Source organism: Euphorbia lathyris, chromosome 9, assembly GCF_963576675.1.
Source record: "Euphorbia lathyris chromosome 9, ddEupLath1.1, whole genome shotgun sequence".
NCBI classification, from domain to species: Eukaryota; Viridiplantae; Streptophyta; class Magnoliopsida; order Malpighiales; family Euphorbiaceae; genus Euphorbia; species Euphorbia lathyris.
The window spans coordinates 42,130,639-42,151,845 of record NC_088918.1 but is presented as its reverse complement, the minus strand read 5'-3'; the positions used below and the strand labels follow the sequence as shown (position 1 = coordinate 42,151,845).

Genomic DNA, 21,207 nt, shown 5'->3' with positions numbered 1-21,207 from the left:
AATTTTTCTTTAGAGGAAATTACATTTGTAAAATCGGGTTTGGTATTTTTATTATACATTTATTAAATATACCGTTATTTTTTGGGGTTTAAAAAGAAAGACAGTTTCACCATTTGATTGGATGCTAAAACCACTTTTTTTTCATTTGAAATATGTTAAAACCATTTTTAGTTTTCAAGTACTTGACATTTTAAGAAATTCTTTATAAATATTGGATAGCTGTAAATAATTATTCTAATCATGACTATGTAACTTACCCTAATTTTTATACACCTCTATTAACATCTAATCATGTTAGACTATCTTGGTTAGGCCTCAATTGCAAGCTTAACAAGTAACATTTGCATGTTATCACTATATAGTAAGAATTTGAATAGATTAAGTTTGACTTTTATTTAATTGTGACATTAGGTCTTTCAAATGCTTACTTTGTTTTTAACAAAATAAGCATTACTTTATGTGTTTTCATCATTCCAATAGTGAAAACCCACATAGTAATGCTTACCAGTGATGGACGTAGCCCGACGTCTGTGGGTCGCAGCCTCTCGATGACGGCGCAGCCTCCAGAAAACGTACAGGCGGGGAAAATTAGCCCCCTGTTTTTGCAGCAACCATGGATGGCTGCTGCTTTTCTTCTCCTTCTCTGTCGAGAAGGAGAAGAAGATTAGGGTGTGTGCCCAGCCCAATGGACTGGGCACTTATTTTTTAATTTGGCCCTTTACCAAAACGACATCGTTTTGGTAAAGGGCTAAAAAAAATGAATAGACAAATTAATCTCCCCGCCTCTCTCTCTCCATTTTTCTTTAAGAAATACATTTTTAGTTCCTCTTTTTTATATTTTTCTTTCTCAATCTTCTAACGCCATCAATCCAATCAATAAGTCTTTCTTCTCTCTTTCTCTCATTTATCTTAATTAATTTAGGTTTTAAATAAATTAGGTTTGTTTTATTTAGATTTTTGGTTGAACTAATTTAGAGATTTTAATTTAGGTTGTATTAACTTTATAATTAAGGGGTTTTGATTTGGGGTTCTAATTTGGAGATTTAATTTAGGAGTTTTGATTAAATTGTGAATCATCTTAATATGATTTTAGAGTTTTGATTTAGGGGTTTAATAAGAGTTTTTTTGATGGGTTCTAATTTGGAGGTTTAAATAAGGAGTTTTGATTTGAGGGTTTTAATTTGAGGATTTAATTAAGAGATTTTGATTTTGGGGATTCTAATTTGAAAATTTAATTAGGGATTTTGATTTGAAATTTAATTTAAGTTGTTATTTAATTTTTTTTTTATGGTAGGTTCTTTAACTTGTTTTTTTTAATATGTTTTTAAGATGAAGCCATTTTTGCAACGTTTTCAAAATTCGTAATTTTGAACACTAAGTTTGCCACCTATCGGTAGTTTAACCGTTAGGTACATTTATCAATAATATAATATATGTAACAAGTACTTTTTAGCATTTATCAATAGAATTAAAATTTTATATAGTTTGATTTTAATTTTTATACATGATTTTTTTTCTAATATTGGGCTAAAATTAGCCTCCCTATTCCGAAATCTTGTATCCTCCACTAATGCTTACTTTGTCGAAGACCTCTGCTTTTAAATAACTGTGAAGCAAGTTGATTAGAAACAATTAAATATCTATCAAACAAGTTCATTCAAATTCCAATGAAGTAAATTTGATCTTAATCAGGAAAAGTTTGATAGATGGGTATCATTTTTTAAGGTGAGGTAAATAAGAAGTTGCCAAAAGCAATAGGGTCAAACTTGCCCCTTACACGCAACTTTTATTTATATATATAAAAAAAAAAATATGTTTCTATTATCCATGTTTCTGTTGATGATGATGCCGTCGCCCCATCGTCTCCTTGAATCTTCAGGTGGATTGTATTATCCACATCTTCCAAACTTATCGTTACCAACAGGAAAACCTTCAAGGAAAACATTATCCTCCAGAAAGGATGCATCGGAACTGGAACTCCCCCATTTGGTTCAGAAATATAAGGAGGAAATTACTAGTACTAGTAGATTGCAAGTCGAGAATCTCGAAGATGCAGCAATCACAACTTCACCCTTTATAGACAGAATTGGGAGCATATCGGAGTTCAATGATATTCTTACGGCGCTATTGGTAGCCAATGAATCTACCCTCGCCTTGAAATTGTATTCTGATATATCCAAACACGGTTTATCCCCAGATTCATGGACATTCTCAGTAATTCTGAGGTGTCATTGCGACAAAAACGATGTTGATGAAGCTAAAAGGGTTTTAGACAACATGTTACATAATGGGTTGAATCCAAATGTGGCAACATTTACCACATTGATACATGCATTCTGCAAAAAGGGTAAATTACAGAAAGCATTCCAAGTTTTAGAGTCAATGAATACAAATGGGTGTCAGCCAAGTGTCCAAACATACAATTGTTTGTTGAAAGGATTATGTTATGTAGGGAGAGTGGAGGAAGCATTTGAACTATTACAAGATATCAAGAAATCTGCAATTGAGCCAGACATTTATACATACACAGCAATGATGGATGGTTTTTGTAAAGTGGGTCGATCAGACGAAGCAATGGAATTGCTTAATGAAGCTATACAGACTGGATTAAAACCAAGTGTTGTCACTTTCAACACTTTGTTTCATGGATATAGTAAACAAGGTAGACCACTCGAAGGAATTAGTGTGTTAAACAAAATGAAACAAGGATATTGTATGCCTGATTATATTAGTTATAGCACTTTGATTCGTGGTTTACTGATATGGAACAAAATCCGAGCAGCTCTGCGAGTTTACAAGGAAATGGTGGAAAGTGGGTATGAGGTTGATGAAAGGTTAATCAACAATTTACTAAGAGGTTTGTGTAGGAAATATATAAAAGATAATGTACTGCTACAAGATGCCTATCAAGTGTTCGATAAAATGAGGAAGAGAGCATATGTTATTGATCATAGCTCCTACAATCTTCTAGTGGAAGCTCTTTCGATTGGAAAGAAAGTTGAGCATGCCTTGCTTGTTTTGCAACAAATGATTAGTGTTCAAGAGCATGTTCCAAGAATGAGCACTGTAAACAGAATAATTCGAGGATTTTGCATGCAAGGAAAGCTAGAGAAAGCAGTTTTGGTCTTAGTTATCATTTTTGGAACCCATAAGATCCCAACTAGGATGTCTTATGACCTTATAATTCAGGAATTCAATCGACAAGGAAGGTTCTTGGAGGCTTCTAATGTCTACAGTGCAGCTTTGGTTCGAGGAACAATTCCAAATAAGACGCCCCAACAAGTACAATGAATAAGATATTATTTGTTTACGGGATCTATATCTAATGATATGTACATAAAACTGGATAAATTATGCATTTAGACATTTAAATTTACAAACATGACTTTGTTATTGCTATTTCTTGCTGTTACACTTTGAAGCATTTTAGAGACATACTTGCATCAAAGAAGAGATGAACTTTCATATTTTTTTCCGCTTTTCCCACAACAAAAAGAACCTTACAATGTGAAAAATTTCAGGTAGATACATGCCTAACTGATTTTCCTACTAAATTTCGGGACAAGAGCTTGCAACTCATCTGCTATGTACGTAAAAAGACAAAAACAAAAATCTTATGCACGGTTCATGTATTGACCAGTTCTGGTATCAACCATAATTTCATCCCCTGCATTAACGAACAGCGGAACATTAACCACGGCACCTGTGTCCAGCCTAACTGATTTTGATCCGCCTGTCAATCATAATTTGTTTGTTCATTAGTAAGGACAAAAGCCACAAGAATTATTAAAGCTCTAATTAATAAATAGTTCCATATCATGTAGAAAACATTACATAGATTTGCCCTTTCCTGTGGAAAACACAGCAAACGGTGTGATCCTAATTCCTAATTCAGTACTTGTGGTGAAGACAGGAAACCCCAACCGCATAGAGGAGACAACAGAATCATGGACATGGAGCACGAGTGCTATTGATTAACTGAGAAGATAACAATAGAAAATAGAAGCACAATGGCTACTCCAGGAAGAACATTTCTTAAAGCTACCTCCTAAAGAACAGCCTTTCCCTTCACTCTCCCAAGCATAATCGTTTCTACCAGCTCAGCAATCACTCCTGCCTTCCACTTATTCTATCGTATAAGCATTCCATATTTTAGGTCCATGGGCCCACAACCTGAGAATCATTTCTATTTTTGTTTTCCTCCTCTCTATCACAACACCCCTCTCTTAGAAATACAAAGAGGCACCTATAAAAAGATACCTCTCCTAGGAATTAAACACCATGGTATGAATACAATGGCAGCATGGCACGCCTATAAATACCCCCAAAACTACAAGGTAAATGATTTACTTACACTCACCCTCATATTGTTCCCCAACTCCCTCACTCCAACGCTCATTCTCTTATTGTTCAAGTCCACCAAAGGATACCAAGGACACTATCAGAAGCTATCATGTCGGTAAGAGTCTTTTCTTGTGTCCCATCAAAATTATTCCATAATTGCAAGGGAAAGAAAATTAATTATGATACTTCTGTTGGTATGATAGCAGGTGCATGCATCTCACATATATTAATTTTGCAATCATACTGAAGCAAGTTTAACTCGTCTTCTTTTCCACTTCCACGCTGTAAATGCAATTTAATTAGTCTAGGGAAGATCCGAATCATACTAGAGGCCTCATTACTCTTAGACCTAATGACAAAGGTTCTGTTCGAAGACAGGTAACTCAATCTCCGTAGTGGAATAGGGCTCAGTCTCCATTGTAGTTCCCTTTCCTTTCCCCTACTTCTATGTGCGATTACCTTTATCATCTCTTTGCTTAGCCCCGCTCAGTAGGGTAGCTGCATGCTCCGTCTCGCTGAATCACCCGAAGACTACTTCTGCTACATACTTTATCATAGCCCGATTTCTGTGTCTTTCAATACAGGAATTCCATCGACTAAGGTGAATCTCGCTTAAAGAAATGATCACAGTCGAGCCGAGAGTATCCACACGAAATTCCTTCTCAGCAGCTTGCTCGGGTTTTTTTTCTCCTACTAGACCCACCGTACAAGCTCTTACCTTCCTCTCCAGGTCATTGAAAGAGAGGCCGATGTGTACTCCATTGCTCTAGAGGGTTCAAGAAGAAATCAAGAAAAGAGCAGACGATAGGAGTAACGGATTATTGGCACAGCATAGCCCCTTCCAATCGTATTTCGCCAGAGATTAAAGAAAAGATAGGAAATCTTTCTTTTCAGAGTTATCGCCCCACTAAAAAAAATATTCTTGTGATAGGTCCTGTTCCTGGTCAGAAATATAGTGAAATTACCTTTCCAATTCTTTCTCCGGACCCCGCCACTAAGAAAGATGTTCACTTTTTAAAATATCCCATATATGTAGGCGGAAACAGAGGAAGGGGTCAGATTTATCCCGACGGGAGCAAGAGTAACAATACGGTTTATAATGCTACAGCCACAGGGATAGTAAGTAAAATAATACGAAAAGAAAAAGGGGGGTACGAAATAACCATAACAGATGCGTCAGAGGGACGTCAAGTGAGTGATATTATACCCCCAGGACCGGAACTTCTTGTTTCAGAAGGCGAATCCATCAAAGTTGATCAACCATTAACGAGTAATCCTAATGTAGGTGGATTTGGTCAGGGGGACGCGGAAATAGTACTTCAGGCCCCATTACGCCCCCAAGGAGGTAATTCTATTCAATACGAAATATCGTGAAATATCGTATAGAAAAGAACTTTTCGGAGAGGCGTATGGCTGGAAGGAAACTCTCACGGGATAGAATAAAGACTCAAATTGTAGGGGCTAGCTCGCAGATAAACTCAGAACTCGGGGAGATTGGCATACGATAACGGAAATCTCCTTATAGAAAGAAGTCCTGGGTACTGTAGAAGCTCGGGTTTGAAACGGATGCTTATTTCTATTATAGTTTCTTTGTTCCCGAGGTCAAATAAGAGTTTGAAACCGTAACCTTTCTGCCTTCGCAAATTATCTCCTTCCTCTTACCTTTATAAACCAGCTGCTTCGCTCCCTTACTATTCGCTGTTTCCAAAGTTTGAGAAATCCCTCATCCTGGCAGAAAGACTTAATGGCCCTCACCACATCGTTCCCAACAATACCCCACGCCTTCTTAAAGAATAGAGCATTATATCCATCCGGGCCTGGTGCCTTGTTATCCTTCAGAGAGAAGAGAACATCCTTTATTTCACCCTCAGTAACCCCTCTCAATAGATCATTGCACTGGTCAGGGGTTAGTCTTCGAGGTGAGGCCTTCCTAAGCACCTCCTGATTTATAGGCGTATTGGATGGCACTTCACTAAGTAGTCTCTGAAAAAACCCCAGTATTTCTTCCCGGTAGGATTCTCTACTCTTGTCCCATCTTCCTTGCACACTGACATGATATTCTTTTTGCTTTGGTGATTCTTCATAGCCCTGAAGAAGAATTGAGTGTTCTAGTCCCCCAAGTTTTGCCATTGCACCCGGTACTTTTGCTTGAAGAAGCTCCCTTCGGCTCTACTAAGATCACCATACTCTTTGGCTGGAATCTTTCCTTCGTCATAACAGGCTCCAATCTTTTCTTATTAAAGAAAGCACTCTTCCAAGCAGTAGAAGTAGGAGTAGGACGAATCTGTTGTCTTTGTTACGTAGGCGAAGGACTTTCCTGTTGATGACGAATAAGACTTTCCTGAATGCAAGCTTCAAGCAAGGCTTTTCTCATCTTCTTCGAGGGGGAAAGAAAGAGAAGTAAACAGTTCGATCCCTTGCAAGCAGTAGCTTTGGGCAAGTACAAAGACTCGGTCTTCGCTTCTCTCCTGTAAGTCGACTATCTTCGCTCCTTAGCGCGTACTCCATCGGCTGTAGATGACCTTTCTTAGGCACCTGGCTGACTCTGACTGAAAGCGCTGATGTTCCTTATTTTAGGATGCAACTCGGATTCTTCCTTCACTCTTGACGGCTTTTTCTCTTTTTAGAGTAATTCACACTCACAACTCTTATTGAACAAAATGGAAGCGATCCAAGATCCATTACAAGCGGGGCCTAGCCGGGTGCCGAAAGCAGGTCCTTTACGCTCTATTCTCCCTTTTTACTTTTTTCTCCATGGTCGTCCTAGCTCTGGCTTTCCTGCTCTACATGACCTGATAAAGTCTTAGCCGCTATACGAAATCGATGATCGGAGCCCTCTTAAAGTAAAGGCGGGGGATCCATGCCAATAGGGTCTTTCTTTTACCTTTCTACCTTCTAACTTGGGATATGTAGCTTCCCGCTTTGACGGAGGTGTGACCTGACCCTTTTGGATCAGTCTACCATCTTGATTCTGTTACCGCTATCTCTTCCTGCAGAAGATTTTAAGCTCCTATGTGCTTTGTTCTTTTTTCACTTATTGCAGGTGCGCATTTCGTCTCTTAAAGAAGCTAGAAGTTTAGTAGAAATGCCATTCGGTTGAAGGCACTGGCTGGCGCTTTATCGATGGAAGGACAAAAACCAGATCGTTCAGATATACTATTTTTAAGTCATTATATCTAATACAGTCATTTTAACAAAACATGAGGAACTTGTTGATATTAAAATTAATTTTAGTGCTCTGATAAAGTTGCATATGACTACTGAAATTTGAATAAAATCAACAGAATTGCATCATTAGGCCTTAATTCAATATTTCTACAAACTATGCATCAATAAGCATTTGTATCTAAGAATATACTATGTCCTTGACTTTTATCAATTAAATCAGATGACGTTACCTTGAGCAGTGTCACCCTTGAGCCCAGGATCAGCATCAACTACAGTCAGTTGTACAGTGGTTGGAAGTTCAAAATCAATAACCTGAAAGCATTTGAGCGAACAGATTGCTTGGTGTTAGCTAGCACCATAATAATACGAATTGGCCAGTAGACCCAACCATATGCAAAGTTTTAATTTAAGTGTCTTCAACGGGCATATATATATGACTGAATTGCAACACAACATTATTTAGTTCTCATCATATGGTTCTGGAATGAACATACTACAACAGAGAATTCTTGTCAAGGGTAAGCACAGGTCATCTAAACAAGTAAATATAGTTTCTTAGAAGTAGTGATGCCTGTCCTCAAAAAAAAAAAAAATGATGCCTCTGATACAAAGAATTGAGGTTTCCTAAAGTTAAACAGGAATTGAGAAGTACCTTTCCATTCCAGAACAGCAAAGTGCAGTCCATTCCTTCTTTTAGCCACTTTGTCTTGTCCCCAACTTCCTTCTCGCTGAGACGATATTCTTCATACGTACTCTGTTAAAATCAAACTCAGGAACTTAAGAGGAAAAGATAATGTGATTTTTTAGAAAGAATCAACTCATACAAACTGATTGGAACTAATTAAACACCAGATTTTTTACCTCAAGTTTACAAAGAAGTTTGCCACTGGGTTAAAAAATGATGGCTGATTACAGATTATGAAATCTTTAAGACTAATGATGGGAAAGCAAGAATGTTAATCTCTACCATAAAACGGAGTACATTATATAAATACCAAGCAATACCAGGTCCATGAAGACAAATTGAACACCATCTTTGTATGTGAACTGCTTCGTCTCCTTAAAAACGTCTGCCTCCTCAAGCTGTAGAAGCATAATGTCAGAAAAACTTGATCAAATAGCCTATAATGCTGGAGTTTTCTTCATGCACATGTGCTCTGATCCAATATAAACTTGAAAATGAAGCCCATGCATCTCATAGGTTGAGACCAAGTAATTATAGTTCAAAATTGACATTTTGGCACCGGCATATAGTATTATAAAAATATTACAACTCTTTGGTGGAAATTCTATAATTAGGAAAGGACGCCACTACTGACTACTCATTATTTAATAGTTCAACATGATTGAAACAACCTTAGGTTAACTTCTCAGGGACTTGACAAAAGCAAAATGCTGACTCTTGTGTGAACTCAAGCTTGGTCCTCATATTGCTGATTTGTCATTTTAAAATGAGATTCCTACTCATAGAAACAATAAAATACAAAATAATCATAAAACTCGAAAGCCAAGCATTTACTTATAGACAGGAACATTGAAAAATACATAGACAAATAAAGATCCACATACTTTCAACTGTTGGCGTCCTAAAATGATTTAACTTTTTTATGTTTCAACCATTCACAACATATAGTAATAGCAGTGCTACTGATGCATTGGAAGTTTAGAAATAAGCAAGTTGAAGTTTTCCACAAGCGTTGACACAATTCAGTACATATTTCAATAAGGTCTATTACCAGACCATCAATTTAATGAAAGGAGTTATTCAAACTACAATTTGTGTAAGAAACTGGAAGAAATTGTAGAATCTGACCAAACTAAGGGAAATTGCATATAAATTGAGAAATGTATTGGTCTGTACAAGGAAAATACAGGTAGATTGCTAGGAAATCTGACCTGGTTAAAACAAACTCATTTACAGGTCTTGTAAAAGAAGAGTGAATTAGGCTTATTTCCTATTAGTAAGCCGCATATCGATTAGCTAGCTATTTATTTTGAGTTTCGCTATAAGTTGGAATTTCTGCAGTTAGTCTTACCCTTGGCTTGTACTTCCTTATAATGAGAATGTGTTGCGACAAAACTGAAAACGAATCTAAACAGTAACAAGAACAAGAAAATAAACCATAGATAATAGAGAATTCGGTCAATGTGACCTACGCCAACAGTCGCACTAGTTGCTTAATAAAAGTAACTCGTACACTTCGAATTTACAATTGTAGAGGAAGAGAAAAGGAGTCAAAACTACCATTTGGGACAGGGCCTTATATACAATTCTCTTTCCAGGGCAGCCACTGAGGCGCCACACCCTTGGACTCTTGCCATAACGCAGTCAATAATCTAACAAAAGAAGCCATCAGGCTCCATATAGTAAACAGGAAGTTTGGCATTATTCTAATTAAAAGTTATTCTTGAGATGGTAGGGTTTTTTCAAACGACCCCTGGTTCGTACTTCTACAAGATAGGTAAGCAAAGAAGAAAAAAGCCTAAGGCTTAGTTACTAACTGGTTACAAGGTGCAGGGTGGATCCAATGTGTAGATAGTACAGAACAAGGTCTGGTAACATAGAGAGGCATTCACAGTTCAAAAGAGATTACCCCACTTCCAGCTCGAAAAGTTTTCTCAACAGTGTTTCCAGTAACATAATTGCGGATTTTGGTCCTGACAAATGCTGCCCCCTTTCCAGGCTTGACATGAAGAAACTCTATTCAATGCCAACAAACACCAGACATAGATACTTAAAACGAAAGCAGCCCGATAAAATTTTCTAAAATGAGGAATAAATAAAGGAGGAGAGCATAAGAATACCTAAAACACGCCAAGGAGCACCATCCACTTCAATGTTGGTGCCTACTTTGATATCGTTGCTAGACAATGCGTAAATTCCTGAAAAACAGCAGCAATAGCCATTAGCATTCACCAAAAAGTTATAATTGCGAAGGAGCGATGCAGATGCTGAATGGCACGGTTGATAAATAGGTTAGGGGTGACAGAAAGAGTTACTGAAGAGTGTGGAACGCGATGGAGTTTTGGGGGAAATCCGCATTGGAAGAAAGGAGGGTTTCGATGAGAGTGAAAGAGATGAAGTAGTTGGCGATGAAGTTGGAAAGATAGAATAAGCAAAAGCGATATTGAAGGATGAAGTTCCCGCCATGGTTGTTGGAGCAGCGCGAAAATTGAAGGAATGGCAGGAAATCGGAGCGGCAAAGACAGAGCTATGAAGAGTTAATTAGATAAGAGAGAGTGAGAGACTCTGCAGCGGGCCTTGTTATTCAGCCTCTCCGCTCAATAACAAGCCCATTCTTCTAGACAATACAAATACAAATACGAGATTTTACTTTTGGAACAAAATATTAGTAACGCACGCATATCAAAATGTGCATAATTTTGGCATTTATGTTAAACTTGTAATGGTCATGTTTGGGAATTAGCTGTTAGTTGGTAGCTGATTACATTAGCTATTAGCTGTTAGCTGATTGACTAGTTGTTTGTATAGACCTGTTTGGTAAAAATTAGCTGATTGATAATAGCGGTTTGTATAAAAAGACGAATAAGGGCATTTCTTTTTTAATTTTGGCGCAGGAGAAAATGGGGAGTCTATCTATTAGGGTTAAAGAAGTCCATTAATTTTAATATTGCAAAACGCTAATTGAAAAAACTCCTTTTAAGAGCTTTTTCTAAATTAGCGTTTTCATCCCAAAACTCTCTTCCAAACTTCTCTCCACCAAACACTCCAATCAGCGGTTTCAGTGGTCAAACCGCTAAAGTTGGTCAAAATCGCTCTTTTTATCCCAAAACGCTCTTTACCAAACAGGGCCAATATATATTTTTTTTATGAAAACCAAATTCGATTAAATCAACCAGTGAAGGAGTCTTTACACACATGATCTCAAACCGGAACTAGACAATCCTTTATAAAAGGGACTCAATATTGCTTTGTCCTGGAAGCTAAAGAATGAACTACTCTATTACCATTTCGAGGTACAAAAGGAAAAAGAGCAAACTCGAAAAATAGTGCACTAAGAAATAACATTCTCGTACAACAATAAAAGAGTAGACTTAAGAAAGGATCTAGCCTTGAGAGCATCCATCATGATTTTCGCATCTGATTCAACAATAATTTCATTAAAGCTGGAATCTCTAGCTAGAAATAAGCATTTCAAGGTGGTTTGAAACTCTATTGCTTCCACGGACAAAGGCAAAGAGATAGGCATACATGCATAAGTCATAATATTATCTAAAGAATCTTGAGCTATTAATGGTACCCTACATGTATGGTCATATACCTCGAATTAATTTTTACAACGGCACTCAGGGGAAGACACCATACTTTTGTAGGGCAAGGGTTAAAGAGCTAAAGGATGACTTGAGTAAATAAAAATTAACTTGGTTTGCAGAAACGTTATTGTATTCTTAAATAAAATCCATAACTTTGACAATAAGCACAAAGGATTCATTGTACACTTTTTCGTGAATAAATTTGTTTATCCGGGCCCACATCCACCACAAGGCCACCACCATAAGTTGAAACTCGATCCGCGAAAGGTTATTCATACACTCTGCTAACCACTCGCCAACATTAGGAGTAGAGGTGTCAAAATTGGTCACGACCTTTTTAATGACCCACTTAACCCATAAAATAGATGGATTGGTTGACCCATTTATAAATTGGGTCATGAATGATTTTTTTAAAAAAACTCGCAGATCGTACCTATGTTTTTTGTGTTCCAAAAATAACCATGTGGTTTATGTCGTTAGCAAATTCGCGGCAAATCTCTTAACAACGTTAAAATATATGGGTATTTTCCTTCTCCTTCTACTTTTTTTTTTTTTTTTTTGCAGAATCTAGAATTTCAATATTTTTTGGAATTCAACACTTTTCTAGAATTCTAGAATCTAGAATTTGAGATTTCTAGAATTCCAAAAAATACTATTTCAGTATTTTCTTGAAATTTCAAAGTTTTGGAATTTCAGTATTTTCTAAAATTCCGTAATCTAGAATTCTAGTATTTTCTAAAATTCTAGAAATTCTAAAATTCCAGAATTTCCTAAAATTTCAAATCTAGAATTCCATAATGTAAAATTTCATATTTCTAGAATTTCAAAAAAAATACTAGAATTTCAGTATTTTCTGAAATTCTAGAAAATGCTAGAAGTTCAATAGTTTTCAAAATTCAAGAATGCTAGGATTTCATATTTCTAGAATTCTAGAATCTGGAATTCTAAAAAAATACTAGAATTCCAATATTTTTTGGAATTCTAAAATCCTGAAATTCCAGTATTTTTTAGAATCTAGAACTACATATTTCTGGAGTATTTTATGGAATTCAAAAAATCTTGAATTCCCATCAGAATTTCAAAAGATAAATGTTTTTATACTACGTTTTTTTTCAGTTTTTAATTAAATTTAGTTAATTGGGTTAAATGCGTCAACCTATATATATAACCCATTTAATAAATGAGTTGGTCATGTTAACCCATATATAAATGGGTTGTCTCAACCCATCTACTAAATGGATTGTGTTGGGTTGATCCATTTATTGAATAGGTTGGGTCAACACATTTTGACACCTCGAGCAATCATCTTGTCCAAACGAAGGCTCAAATTGCATATTTTCCAAATATCGTTTGCCGTCTCACACTATATAAAAATATGAAATAAATTGTCATTAGGAAAACCACATACTTGGTAGCTCCTACTAGAACCAATCCCACGTTTATGTAGTTGATCAAATCTAGGTAGAATTCCTTTCACTAGCTTCTAAATAAAATGGATGATTTTGGATGGGCATTTTAGCTTCCTTCATAAGGCATCATCTCGGCATGAACCCTTTAATCCAATGTTGTTGTTCTTAGATTTTCGGCCACATAATAAGCATTAGTCACAGTGAAAAATCATGTTTTAGCGGTGTAGGAAAATAGGCAAACACGGGCACAACGGAAATATAAATTTTTTACCTATTTCCCTTAATCCAAGATCTGTTAAACGTTATTTCATATAAAAAGGGATAGAACGAAATATCTTTATTGGCGAATCTATCTACAGTTGCAAACGAAGTGCCCACAACTCTTAATCTCGAGTTTCACGAACACAAACAAAACAACAAGTAAACGATTAGAATCTCAACCAATAGCAATCAATAAAGATTGCCTCTAACAAATCAACACAAGATCAAGAAAAGAGAAATAGAGATAGCAATTAATCGAATGGAGACGAGTGGGATGATTTCTTCCTCAATCTATGTCGGCCGAAATTTCCAACCCTTGGAATATTGTCTAGGCCGAAATTCCCATATAGGGGGTATTTATAGCCTTTTAATTCTAATCCCTAGTTAGATTGAATTAGAACACTTAATTAGAGTCGTATTCCAAATAGCACTCTTATTAATATTAATATCATCTATAATTAAATCTAAATATAATAAATAATATTTATTATTGATAGGATAATAATTAGGGATATAACACCTATGTTATCCTATAATTAATTTAATCATAATTATAATCTAATTACAATTATCTAAATAAATTAATTATCCATGATATATATATTTATTTTAGATAGGATATTATTAGTTAATAGTTAGAGATGTAATCACATTAAATCTCCTAACTTATTTATCCTATAATTAATTTAAGCACAATTATAATCCAATTATATCTATCTAAATAAATTAACTAAAATAATATATACATTTATATATAAAATTCGGCCACCCTTATGTTCATATTTAAACAGTTTTAATTCTCCATTCATTAATTATTATTATGTCCTCTTTTGGTTCCAAATCTTATGTGTGACCTATTAGGTTCTTATTCCTACTAGCGGTATACATCTAGTGAATTAATTTTCAAAATTACATTCAACCTTTTGTATATCGGAATGAGTGCGCGGACTGTGAATAACAGAACCGTAAATATTCTCATAGAGCTATAAGAGGACAGATTGATTCTGTCGTTGACCTTTCCGTATTAGGTCCAGTATAATTCGATCCTTCACCAGCTATATCCTCGAACGAATCTTATGACTATGGATAGTGTCAAGTCGCATATATCGAGACGTTCATTTTACTTGTTCAGGTAGAGTTAACTCTGAATGGATAGATTAAGTGAAATCTCCACTTCAACTCTTAATCTAACACCTTGCAATGATTTAGAGTCTAGTCTTCCACAAGTGATCCTGGATATATCTCCCATTTATCAGAAGTGACGAATGCTCAATCCAATATTAACTATTCTGCAATCACTTCGTGTGATACCCAACACCTACCCGCACACCCCCCCAGGGTCCTCCCTATTATGTATCGTGTTTGAACAGAGTCAAAGTATCACACTCCATAATCCAGAATCACTAATTAATATTCCTTTGAGTCTGAGGATTACTTATACCTACTAATACCAATGTGATGAACAGTTGACACTTAGATAAATCTATCCATACTGTTATCTCAAGTCGGGTCCCAATCCTAATGAACTCCTTCACCGGATCCATGTAACTGTCTAGATATCTTCATATCTAAAGCTTGTGAGATCAGATCTCTGCCACGACAGAAAACACCATTACATGCAAGTCTCAACAGTAATATGCCAACCCCTTTAACACATTACTTGACTTGATTTTAAGTTTACTGGTCTATTATAAAGTATAGTCTCACTTCATGCTTGTATGAACACTTTATAACTACTTAAATAAACTTGGGATTAATTTTCTTACAAAAGATTAATGCCTTTCATATAGTTTAAACATACTATATCTTATTAAAACAAATAAAAGAATAATTCATTTACAGCCGGTTTATATCCTACAACAATTGACTATAGGACACTAAACCCCAATAAGGGGGCCCAAAAAGTCTCATCATCAAGTCTCTTAAAACTAATTTTTATCTTCATAATTTTAGCTACTTCATTAGGGGAAAACACACTCAGTAAGACACTGTCTATCCCAGACTCCTGAGTCTAAAGCAATAAGTTCCTACACTAGAACCAACTTTGGAGGACCAAAGAAACAATCAGTTCTTTATAGTTGATAGTAGGGACCCAATTATCTTGCCACATGTTAACCCAAGAGCCATTATTAATCCTCTATATTAAGCTGCGACATAAAATTTTCCTAGCTTCCCAACACTCTCTCCAAAAGAAACTAGGATTAGAACACATCGTGGCATTTAGAAAATCAGAGTTGCAATAATACTTTTCCTTGAGCACCATAGCACATACATATCCATAATTTTTAACCAATCTCCAACACTGCTTACCTAGTAAAGCAATGTTAAAAGAACGAAGCCAGTGAAAACCCAAACCTCCATTTTTTTAGATTGACAAACGACATCCCAAGAGAGCCAATGCATATGTCGTTTCCTTAATCCCCTCCCCCACCACCAATACCTAGTAATAAGCCTTTGAATCTCTAGACAGAAAGACTCGGGAAGCAAAAAGCAATACGTAACATATTGAGGTATTGACTAAACCACTGATTTAATAGGTATTTCTTCCCATTAGCCGATAAAAATCTCTCCTCCCACCATTTAAGACGAAGATGAACCATTTCTTTCTCCCAAAAAGACTTCCTTTTTTTAACACCTATTAATTATAGGAAGACTTGAATATTTAGGAAATGCCCATGTCTCATTCACATTCTTCATATAACATATTTCAGACCTTCTTAGGCTCAAAACTCCACAACTGAAGGAAATTTCCAACTTATCAAAGTTGATAACCTCACTAGCATGTTCGTATTTAATGAGAATGTCTTTAATAACCCTAATCTCAATAGAATCAGCCCGACCAAAAATTATTGAGTCATCAGCAAAGAACAAATGAGAGATGTTAGGACTATGTCGACTGACTTTTTTGCAGTGTACCTTCTCCTACAACTTTCCTGATATTCTCCACTAATTTTCCCCACAAAAAAATTCAATTTCTTATTGTGTACCTTCTTCTACAGCTTTCCTGATATTCTCTAAAAACGCTTCTGCATAAATTAAAATTATATAGGGGAAAATAGGGTCCCCTTACCTGAGCCCTCTAGTGGGTTGTAAGAACCCTTTGGTTGCCCATTAACCAGGAAAGACATAGAAACTATAGAAGCACACGTCAACGTCAACTTTACAAAATTGTTTGGGAAACTCATATGTTCTAAAACTTACTCAAAAAAACCCACTCAACGTTAGGCTGCCAATCAAACCATTCCTTTTGCTCCCACCTACTCCTTTGTTTGGGCTTTAAGAAACAATGAAAAGCGGCTCTAGTCATCCCAAAACCTTGTAAAGTCCAAAAGCTCCACCCGAGGACTTAGAAAGGTTTAGGAAAGGTAAGATAAAAATCCCCTCTAGAATTCTCACAACACTGCTCATAAAAGAATCGCCACCTTAACTAACACATGGAGCATAAATACCCAGATATGTTCACTCGATAATGAAAAAAGAGAAGGAGAGGCACGTCCATCATAAAAAAACATGACCACGTCTCATCGAGATCAATATGAGAAATCAAGAAGTCGTCCTTCAAAAGAACCTTCTAGTCTTTAGAAGGACAATGAATAAATAGAGGATAAGACAAGTGGATAAGGAATCAAAGAAATTCATCCAATACCTTTCTCCTTTTATATTATTCAAAGGGCAAACAAATCGACAAATGACATCATTATTAATGGGTAATGATTAAAGAGAACTAAAAACCCCTTGCATGCTCCCTTAAAAATAGAACAACGACGACATGTGGCAAGACAGAAGTGAACCACTGTTAATTGAAAAGATGCTCAGTAGCATAGAGCTTTGACAGTCACATTAATAACTAGACTAGGTGTCGGGAAAACCGACCGTCAAACGCTCGCATAATCTCTTTATCAGTCCTTTATTTTTTTTTTAAAAATCCAAAAAGACATCAAGATCAAATCTCTCTCATTCAACTTATCAGAAAAGAACAAGTACAACGCTTTTCAGAGCCAATACTTTCTCGTTCTAAAGAACAATAAATTAGACCCAAAGAAGGGCATCTCATATCAGGCAGATACAACTTTGCCATGTGACGCCTAAGAGGTGTGAACCAACTCTCGAAGATAGAGAATATGCTACATCTCCTTAGTAAAATAAAATAATACGACTGTGTATCAGGAAACTTGATTCAATAAGTCCCACTAAACCCAGTCAAGGATTCATCGTTACTATAATCACGCCCGATTCCGAGAATCACGGGCCTAGTGGTCTTGAGGGATATCAGAACCCGATATCTGAGCACATGTCCTCCTATCAACATGAGACACGTGGTTCACACTGCTCCACAATCCATAATTGTTTTCTATAACTCGATATTAGTATAAATAGAGTAAGCGCAACTCAATGTATACAAATTTTATTAAGCTTATATTACAACTTTTGTTTGCTGATTGTGATTATCCTCCAACCTTTTTATAAAATGACTTAGACATCAGAGCGGGTTCGCCGGACAACGACCCTCTTTTGACATCACTTTTATGCAGTTGGAGGTTGATACACAGATTTTTAGGATTCAACCATATCACTTACTAAATATTTCTATTGTTTAAATGTTTCAATATTTAAATATTAAATATTAAGATAAATTTTATGGTTATTTTACATTTTATAAATTAACTATTACTTTGTGTATTTTTATCGTTAGATGATGGATATGAAATTAATCTCGTGGTGATAAATAAAAGTATAAAATACAAACAAACAAAGCATGGAAAAAACAAACCATAATACTACTGTATTTGTGTTAATTTTTTATTTTTTCATCGATAAAAATTAACTTTTTAATAAGCAACACAATAATTTTATTTTTTCCCTGAATTTTAGTTTACTTTTATATTCCATTTTTTATGTTACAATTAATATAATTGGTAGGTCTTATAAGTATATATACTACTTATTAAAAATAAAAGAAAGAACATATTAAAATAGTTAATTGGGTAATGAAGCAAGCTTAATTAGCTAAGCCCAAGGTAAGGGGAGAAAAAATAGGATCTTGGAGAAAAAATAGGATATTGTGATAAATCCTCTTAGCGATTAACCTTGCGATTGTCGTTCGGTCTCCTAATGGAGACCCTTCAGCCGCTCGTCTTCGGCCGGCCTCCGGCTGACCCCCCGAATCCTTTTTCTTCTGTTCCACAGGGGCCTTCGTGGTCGAGATTGAATCATGGTGTGGAGCCACCACGCAGGAACTAGAGAGACCTATTACTGAATAAAGAAGTGCTACGGGATTCCAAGGTTCATGAAAACCTTCGTGAGAATGGGAAAATGGTGATTACTGTTGATGAGGCGAATCCTTTATACCCAAAGGTATCACTTGACTCATCCCTGAAACAACAATTAACAACTCAATGGGATAGTGCCCTAATCATTAAGCTGTTAGGGAGAAAGCTGGGTTGTATTGCCTTGCACAAGAAGGTTTTAGATTTGTGGAAGCCGATTGCCAACTTTAAGATGATGGAAGTTGGGAATGGTTTTATGTTGTTAAATTTGATGACCCCCTGGACAGAGAGCATGTAATACTGGATGGACCTTGGATTGTTCAAGGAACTTATTTGACAGTTCATACCTGGTCCCCCATGTTTTCTCCTTCAGACTCCCTTATTGAATCTACCCTTGTGTGGCTTAGGTTCCCTCAAATACCATTGTTCTATTATAATCAAGATGTTCTTTTGGCTATTGCCGAAGCTATTGGAAAGTCTATTAAGGTCGATGATAACACGACCTTTGCTGATCGTGGTAAGTTTGCAACGGTCTATGTTGAGATTAACCTGCTGAAACCCTGTATTGCTTGTTTTGATCTTTATGGGATGGAGCAGAGAGTAGAATATGAAGGTTTACATACCGTGTGTACTGGCTGCGGTCGTTATGGTCATCTTAGACATGTTTGCTCATGGCCTAGTGTCAATGAAGTTTTTGTGCACAAGAGTGACACGAGTTGAGAATGATACAATGAAGCAGACTAAGAAGCCTATAATGGATCCTATGATTGAAGGAAACAATAGTGAGTCAATTCTGATTCCCGCTGCTACTATTTCAAGTCGGGATGAGCATGAGTATAGTGTTGGGGTTTAGTGTCCTATAGACAATTGTTCTAGGATATAAACTTAATGTAAATGAAATGTTCTTTATATCATTTGTTTTAATAAGATATGGTTTCATAACTATATAAAGGCAACCCCTTTTAAGAACTAAATAAGTCTAATAAAAGGAAATCCCTAAGTTTGTTTAAAGTGATTGTAAAGTGTTCATACAAGCATGAAGTGAGACGAAACTTTATAATAAACTAATAAACTTAAAACCACCCCAAGTCAAGTAATATGTTTAGAAATAGGATTGACATATCACTGCTGAGACTTGCATGTAACAATGTCTTCTGTCGAGACAGAGAGCTGATCTCACAAGCTTCAGATATACAGATATCTGGACAGTTACATGGATCTAATGAAAGAGAGTTCATTAGGATCGGGGACCCGACTTGAGATAACAGGATGGGTAGATTTATCCTTGTCAGCTGTTCATCTCATTGGTATTAATAGGTATAAGTAATCCTAAGACTCAAAGGAATGTTAATTAATGATTATGGATTATGGAATGTGATGCTTTGATCCTGTTGTAACACGATCCATAACATAGATGACTCTGGGGTGTGAACGGCAGATGTTGGGTATCACAGGAAGTAATTGCAGGATAGTTATACATTGGATTGAGCATTTGTCACTCTCGATAAATGGGAGATACGTCCAAGGATCGCTTGTGGAAGACTTGACTCTAAATCCTTGCAAGGTGATAGCTTAAGACTTGAAATGCAGATTTCACTTAACCTATCTAATTGGAGTTAACTCGGCCTGTACAAGTAAAACGAACGTCTCGCTATATGTGACTTGACATTATCCATAGTCATAATATTCAGTTCAAGGATGTAGTTGATGTAGGATCGAATTATACTGTGACTAATACGGAAAGGTCAACGACAGAATCAACCTGTCTTCTTATAGCTCTGGGGGAATGTTTTGGATTTGCTAATCACGTTTCGCGTACTCATTCCGTTATGCAAAGATTAAATATAATTCTGTGAAAATTAATTTAATAGTTGCATACAGCTAGAAGCAATAAGAACCTAATGGGTCACACATAAGACTTGGAGCCCAAAAGAGAAACAAATGTTAATTAATTGATGGAAGCCCAACTGAGTCCACTAAGGCCCAGTATATAGGGGGCGAAATTTATGTATAAAATACATAAAGAAATTAATTTGATTTTAAGCAATCCTAATTAGATTATGATTGTAAATTAAATTAATTAAAGGATAATAAGTTAGAAGGTTTAATGAGATTAAATTGCTCCTATTATTATCCTACCAATAAGTTATTATTATTATATTTAGATATAATTATAAATAATAACTAATAAGAATTTTATTCCGAATTAAATTCTTATTCAGTAAACCTAATTCTATCTAAAGATGGTTTAGATACAAGAGAGTATATATACCCCCTTATATGTAAATTTCGGCCAAGCCCTAGTCTACCGAAGAGAGAGAATTTCGACCCCCTTGTTGAGGACGAGATCATTCACTGCTTCCTTCCGATTCGATCGATTTTCATCACTTTCTCTTATTCCTTGATCTTGTGTTGATTAATTAAAGGCAATCTATTCTTGATTGCTTATACACGGTTGAGTTCGAACTTGATTTTGATTTGTG

General features: G+C 35.9%; 2 protein-coding genes across 2 annotated transcripts; one reads left to right on the top strand and one right to left on the bottom strand.

Moving 5' to 3' along the window:
• Nucleotides 1–1,834: 1,834 nt before the first annotated feature.
• Nucleotides 1,835–3,414, top strand: LOC136206208 (pentatricopeptide repeat-containing protein At1g62670, mitochondrial-like). Its single transcript, XM_065997171.1, has one exon. The coding sequence runs from the start codon at nt 1,840–1,842 to the stop codon at nt 3,289–3,291; it is 1,452 nt and encodes a 483-aa protein (XP_065853243.1). The 5' UTR covers nt 1,835–1,839; the 3' UTR covers nt 3,292–3,414.
• LOC136206209 (uncharacterized) lies at nt 3,334–10,774 on the bottom strand. The gene is made up of 7 exons (XM_065997172.1): nt 10,513–10,774; nt 10,318–10,395; nt 10,107–10,213; nt 8,518–8,595; nt 8,165–8,266; nt 7,743–7,824; nt 3,334–3,733 (listed from the first exon to the last, which is right to left on the bottom strand). Exons 1-7 carry the CDS (start codon nt 10,661–10,663, stop codon nt 3,615–3,617), a joined length of 717 nt encoding a protein of 238 aa, XP_065853244.1. The 5' UTR covers nt 10,664–10,774; the 3' UTR covers nt 3,334–3,614.
• Between the last annotated feature and the right edge of the window lie 10,433 nt (nt 10,775–21,207).